The sequence below is a fragment of the Gekko japonicus genome, unplaced genomic scaffold (assembly GCF_001447785.1).
Source record: "Gekko japonicus isolate JY-2015 unplaced genomic scaffold, Gekko_japonicus_V1.1 scaffold660, whole genome shotgun sequence".
In the NCBI taxonomy this organism is placed as follows: Eukaryota; Metazoa; Chordata; class Lepidosauria; order Squamata; family Gekkonidae; genus Gekko; species Gekko japonicus.
In genome coordinates, this window is record NW_015159728.1 from 521,194 (window position 1) to 527,753 (window position 6,560).

Here is a 6,560-nt window from a genome sequence, read left to right on the forward strand (position 1 = left end):
AATACCTCCAGTGCCAGAGACTTGTAGAGGAAGAGTCAAACTTTGGGGACTCACCCGTGCACCAGAGGGCCAAGGCAGCAGGAGGCAAGAAGGCTGGGCGAGCTGGGCTCCTCCATGCTTGGCAGAAGATGAGGTGCAGAGGCGAGAGGTGGGCAAGCAGAAGAGGCACTCAGCCAGCCGCACAAGGCTTCAGGGCTGCCTCGTTAAAGGAGTGCGGAGGCCTTACTCGCAAATGAGAAAAGGCAAGCTCAGGGTTCGTGGGTCGCATTTTGGGCTGTGGAAGAGGAACCGGCTCCATTCCTGGAGTTCTCTCGAGTTCCTGAGCTTTTGGTTTTGCTTTTTGCCAATCCACCTCCCAAGACTGCTCCAGGTGCTCCGGCCTGAGGGCTGCTGGGGCTTCCTGCAGTTCGGCCCCATTATATCCTATGGGCCATTGAAGTCAATGGCGAAAACATAGGGTATATTCTGGGGGCTGGAGGGGAGGGGGTTTGAGAGAGAGAGGCTCCAAAATCACAGGGTAGCTGCTGGAGTTTCTCCCCAAGATACCCGCCATGTTTCAGGAACATTGAACCAGGGGGTCCAATTCTACGGGCCCCCAAACAGGTTGCCCCATCCCCTCCATTGTTCTCTATGGTGGGAAAAAAGTTACTTTTTTCCCACCATAGAGAACAATGGAGGGAATAGGCCGTCAGTGCCTACGGCGAAAGAGCCACACTCAAGGGGCCAAAGAGCCGCATGTGGCTCTAGAGCCGGTTTGCCTACCACCGTTTTAGAGCATTGCTAGCCAAGCTTTTGGACATGGGTACTGTGAGTTGTCCACAGAACAAGCCATCTGGTCTGGAAATTAGCTACATGCCCAGGAGCTTAAGGCTTCCTGCTATATTTCTTAGAATGTTCAGCACAGGTTCTAGTTTTGTTTCTTTTCTTTTTTTTACATACAGGTATACCCTCCAGAACTATTTCAGGTATATACGAGAACCAGTTACCTAAAGTAATTTTTATTTGTATTGTTAGGTAGACAACCATTTAATCGTAAATACCAATTACATCACATTAAGCATCCACCTTGTAGCCTAACTTGCAGTACACTCCTGAGCAGAATTGCAGCCTTTTAAGCCCATTAACTTCAATGGAGTTAAAGGATGTAACACTTAGATAGGGTTGCCAGCTCCCGGTTGGGAAATACCTGAAGATTTTGAGGTGGAGCCTGGGGAGGGAAGGGTTTTGGGAGGGAAGGGTCCTCAGGAGAGCCCCCCCCCCAAAGCAGCCATTTTCTCCAGCTAAACTGATCTTTGTCGTCTGGAGATCAAGTGTAATAGCAGGAGATCTCCAGATACAACCTGGAGGGTGGCAACCCTGCATGTCAATGGGCACCAGCAGAATTGTCACAGTTCCTACATGACAACAAACCCAGTTTCCTTTTTGTACTGACTTGATTTCCATTCACGGAACAATAGTCATCGCATTACATATCTCAAGCTGGGATGTCCCTTTTACTTTGCCATGGTCTTTGCTCCAGCATAATTCCTTTTTGTTCCCCTGCTTTGATTTCTATCCTGTTGCTCCCAAATATAGATATTCCATTTTTTTTTTCTTTCTATCACCAGTGTCCTCAAGTTCTGCACTCACTGGTGCCAGAATGAAACTCACAACTGCTCACTTGTGTCAAATTTGAAATGCATATGTTTAATGAAACTATGCTGAAGAACTGGGGTCCCGTTCACACGGAGAAGTTGCTGCGCTAAAGACACTGATGATAGGCGGATTTTCGGTGCGTGATCACACCGCAACATCTTGGAAGCGTAGTACACCCGTGGCTTCTCGACGAAGATGCAGAGTAAAAAACTACCACATACAATGTACTAGTTTCCGGGAAACGCGGGGCAAGGGTGGGCGTCTGATTGCGTTTCCGCTTGAATCCTGTGGCATCTGGCGCCTGTCCATGTCCTGTCACACACCAGATGGTTGGGGTTTTTTGTAAGCCTCCACAGGATGTGCACAAATGATCATGCGCATGTGCAAACTTCGGTGTGGGGGGAAAAATTCCCGTTTGCCACGGAAGCGGCACCTAACAATTGCCGGTGTGATCGTGCCACACCGCCTCTTTGCTGCGTTGCAGGATAGCCGTGTGATCGGCACCTAACGATGGGACATGTGGTCGGGCTGCCGCACGTTACTTTGCTCCAGGGCAAACAGCCACAGTTCCTCCCCCCCCCCGCATTTTCCGACCCATGTGACCAGGACCTGGTTATATTTTGAGAGAATCTGCCAGGAGTCTCACCAAGAAAGGGGGGCTGTAAATAAATACCAACTATGAAGCATCAAGCTGTCAGATACTAAATATTACTGCATTACCACTTTAAAATTCAAATACTGTTGCACATTGACTCTCAAACTTGAATACTAAATTCAAAGGGTCCAATACCAAATATTCAGCAAATAAATTTTAGAAAACAAAACAGTTAAGTTCTGGTTCCAATTAAATGAGGAACTTATATAATTTAAGCATAGAATTTTAGTTTTCTTAAACTGAAGATAAAACTCAATTCAATCTGATCTTTTTCCCCTGCTGCATATGAACTGGTAATGAGATTGTGTGCTTTGATTCACTTTTGTTCATTTCAGTGAGAGAGCTTTGGCTAAGGAGCACATCAGTGTTGATATTTCAATACTCAGTCAATGAAGAGACATAACTCTTGGTCTAGCTTTATTTGCAATCTAAATTACTTCCATTTCCCCTGTACTCACTGGAACAGGAACTTCAAGTAGTCTTTTAGGATGATGTAAAGTGCAGGTGAACCAACTTATATATATGTTAACCTTATTTTGACATGCACACACAGCACTTGCTGGAATAACATGTTTTTCTGAACTGCCTTCTTTACAAAGTAAAAGAAGAGATCATGCTTCAACAGTGATATCAGAGTAACTTGTAACTATTTCTTTCTTCCATTGCAATCCTGTAAAAAACAATAACAAAATTAGCCTATACTGTGGTGGTGCCCCTCTAGAAAGCTATAAGATTCAAAATAATCTTATTAAAATTAATAATCATTAAAATAAGATTCAAACAGCAGATGTTTATACCACAATATGTATATCTTAAACAACTTCGTTTTCTTTCCCATAGCTCATTCCCCTAAGAAATTAAGTTCTAAAAAGTGCCTTTAGCAAATATTTAGTAAGCAGCATATTTTTGTTGGTATGCTGCAAGACTGTCACTGTACGAGACTTGGGCATGCCCTAATATTCATTCAACTCTCGTTCTTGTTATACTTAAAAGGGAGATACCAAAGATGATAATTAATATATTTTAAAAACTTTTCTTACATGCAAGTTTTTTCCTGCTTCAGAACTAGATACAGAAGAAAACTAGGAGAGGAACAGAAAGTTGTCATCACAGCAGGGATGGTGAACAGAACTGAACATGCTGTGAGAATGTGGTGGGGGGGGGGGAGATGCTGGATGGACTGATTAACCTTTTCTATTGGCTGCTGCAAAATCCAGCTTTGGCCAGCCCAGTGAAGAGATATTAGATTCATGCACTGCCTTATTGTTACTAGACACTTCCTAATCTGATACTGCAACCACTATACCATGCTTAATTTTACAGATTAAAGGATACATAGTTTGACCAACATGGGCTCATTCATAAAGCTTTGAGGGTGTCTTTTCAGTTTGAAGCTGCAGCATATAGATGTTCTTTACAGGCCCCCCATTGAATAGCTAAACAAAATCTTAACAGGGGGCTTTTGCTACAAAATGCACATGAGTTTAGGAGAATATTTTCCAAAAAGAATAGGAAACATGGAATTGAATTGTCTGCTTTTATTAGTGGTCATACCTATTAGTCATCATCGTCATCATCCTCTGGCACAAAGATATCATGTTCCTCAAGCAAAGCTGCAAAGCTCTTGCTGATCTGCGTCCCAACATAGAGGAAGGGAATTACAACGGAAAATACACGGAGAAGACCAAAGGGCATCTACAGGGATAAATTCATGTTAGTATCTTTCAGAAGATAAGTGTTGACAAATGAGACAGCTAAATTTAGAATTTGTGGTAATATTTAAATAGCATCCTACCAAGACTTGTTTCTGTAACAAATAATTATGCAGTCTTACATGGTTCAATGTGGTTATCCACTGTAAGCAAAAGCTTGCAAGAATGATAACCGATTTATAACAAGAAAACAAAGTCTAAACATCAAAAATACAAGTCAATTTCGGATTATCCCAGAGACATACTTAAGAAAACAAAAGTCTGTTACAGTTTGGCATGGTGGCCTACATCAGGAAGAAAGTCTACTGTACTGAATGATCTGGGGGGGAAAGGGATTTTGCTTCTATTCTTTTAGCAATAATATAGAACTTAGTACAGTACTGAACTTTATTACCAGAAGTCTCTATATAACCCCAAGCCTTTTTATAGTGTATTTAAACATAGAGAGTTGGGCTGGGACTGGAGAGATTCGAATCTCTAACTAGGCACGAAGTGCACTATGTATATTGGGCCTATCAATCTCCCTTGACCTCGTCCACCCCACATATTTACTGTGATAATAAAATGCAGGAGGGAATGACCAGAAACCTGAGCTATAAGCCTAACAGACAAAGGGCAGCAATAAATGGAGAGACAGACCATCCGAGTTTATGCATATTAGCATTTTGTCCAACGTGGGGCGTCCACAGCAGTCAAAGAACGCCCCATTATTTCTCCCTCTGGTCTTTGCCAGACCCTGTAAAACGGCGCTTCCGCGTTCTGAGACCTTTCAGTCCAACTCCATTTTTCATTGATCCAATCTTCTGTCACTCAAAAGCCAGTCACGCCCTCAAAGGAAAACTTACAAATTACTGGCTGGCAAAACCAGCCAATAACAGTAGACCGGAGCCTCCGTTTGGTTAATACTTACTCTCCCCCGCCCCCGCTTCTCCTTCTTTATGGCTTTCCCTCAGACACTCACTTTCACGGGCTTGGGCAAAATGGCGCCAGAGTGGGTGAATGTAAGGCTGCGCGACGGTGCAACGGTGGCGGAAGGGCTTCTATGAATCCTGGTGGGTTCCGCCCGCCTCCAAGGCCCAACCGCTGCTAACAGACGCCCAGCCATCTTCTTTCTGGAGCTGTTGCCCTCGCGACGAGTAGTGTGACAACGCGCCTGGGGCTGTGAAAACGGCGGGCGGTGCTTTCTCAAATCTCGTGATACCGAAAGGGGGAGGTCCCAGTGCGCATGCGGCTGAATTTAGGCCGCGGGGTGTTTCCATAATCGGAAGCTTGACTGGTTGGCCCAAAGAGTCTGATTGCGGGGCTGGCGCCAGTCCTTCAGATTGCAACATAACTAAATACATACAAAAATATTTAAATAAACTAATATAAGAGTACCAGTGTGAATTAGATTTAAACAAAGGTGGAATGAAAACTGGTGGAAGGAATATTAATAATTTGAGATTGCTGGTGACAACACATTACTGGCAGAAAATAGGGAAGACTACTGATAAAGATTAAAACAGAAAGTGCCAAAACAGGATTATAGCTGAACATTAAGAAGACAAAAATAATGACAACTGGGGATTGATGATGAAGAAATTGAAATTTTTGAAGATTTTCTGTTCCTTGCCTCCATCATCAACCAAAAGGGAGACTGCACCCAATAAATCAGAAGGAGATTGAGACTGGGAAGCTGTTAAGTCGTGCGCTTAACAAGAGTCGGAGAGTGATTTCAGCAAGAATGCGGTTTATTCTTCAGCTTAGTTACGGTACAACGATCGCCAGCCAGAACCCATCATCAGAACACAGACATACACTGGCTGCTCTGTATTTAAACATTCCCGGCTAATGTAGCCACACCCCCTGTACAGATACCAACCTATGAGGTTGAAGAGAATACACCCAATCACAAGCGGTCCCGCTTTGTACGGTGATTGGCAGACACATTCTGGGCTAGGGCTCCTATTGGTTACATTAGGATCCTAGCCCAGAGGCGAAGCTTAACATGGTATCTTAATGGGACGGTTCACATAGCAGTTATATATACAGTCAATACATAACAAATCCCTCCCCCCTAAGCAAAAACACTATGTACAGTCATATTCGCTTAGATAGGTGGGCACTCTGCGAATTCGCTGAGACCTCCGCGGCGTAGGAGGTTCAGGGCACCTCTGAATTGGAGGGACTCGGCTTGACTCACTCTCGAGTGGGTCAGGTACACTTCCATCCCTTGCAGTGGGTCCAAGAGTAGGGGTCTGCCCTCCCTCAGGGACAGTACTGGGCTCGGCAGGCTCAGCAGTACTCACCTCCGGCAGAGGTATGGGATGATCCTCGGGGTCGGGGAACTCAGACGGCTGCGAGGTGGGGCGGCCAGTTGCCCACCGTTGCCTCAACTGGTCAACATGCCGTCTCCACTTGCGCCCGTCCGCAAGCAGGACTACGTACATGCGTGACCCAACAACTTCAGTTACAGTGGCTGGTAGCCAAGACTGTCCCCGAGTATAGTTCTTGGCGAACACAGTATCTCCGCATTCGTATGTGCGGACCTTAGTGGGGACTCCTTGCTGCTGGGGCCT

The 6,560-nt window shown here is 44.9% G+C and overlaps 2 protein-coding genes across 2 annotated transcripts in view; one reads left to right on the plus strand and one right to left on the minus strand.

The window, feature by feature from the left end:
- Window positions 1–1,690, plus strand: part of NDUFA6 (NADH:ubiquinone oxidoreductase subunit A6) — a 12,299-nt gene extending 10,609 nt beyond the window's left edge. The window contains exon 4 of the mRNA XM_015426433.1: window positions 1,608–1,690. Within this exon, the coding sequence (XP_015281919.1) occupies window positions 1,608–1,675 (68 nt within the window). The 3' untranslated portion in view covers window positions 1,676–1,690. The remainder of the gene's footprint in view (window positions 1–1,607) is intronic.
- Window positions 1,691–2,583: 893 nt separating this feature from the next.
- Window positions 2,584–5,207, minus strand: SMDT1 (single-pass membrane protein with aspartate-rich tail 1). Its single transcript, XM_015426938.1, has 3 exons — window positions 4,964–5,207; window positions 3,845–3,985; window positions 2,584–2,960 (listed from the first exon to the last, which is right to left on the minus strand). The coding sequence occupies exons 1-2, from the start codon at window positions 5,105–5,107 to the stop codon at window positions 3,848–3,850; spliced, it is 282 nt and encodes a 93-aa protein (XP_015282424.1). The 5' UTR covers window positions 5,108–5,207; the 3' UTR covers window positions 2,584–2,960; window positions 3,845–3,847.
- Between the last annotated feature and the right edge of the window lie 1,353 nt (window positions 5,208–6,560).

Excerpts from the sequence above, each read along its gene's own strand:
- SMDT1 (XM_015426938.1), bottom strand. The coding sequence starts at position 5,107 with ATGGCTGGGCGTCTGTTAGCAGCGGTTGGGCCTTGGAGGCGGGCGGAA. Across the intron at positions 3,986-4,963 it reads TTTTGCCCAAGCCCGTGAAA|ATGCCCTTTGGTCTTCTCCG; the intron begins GTGAGTGTCTGA and ends TTATCCCTGTAG.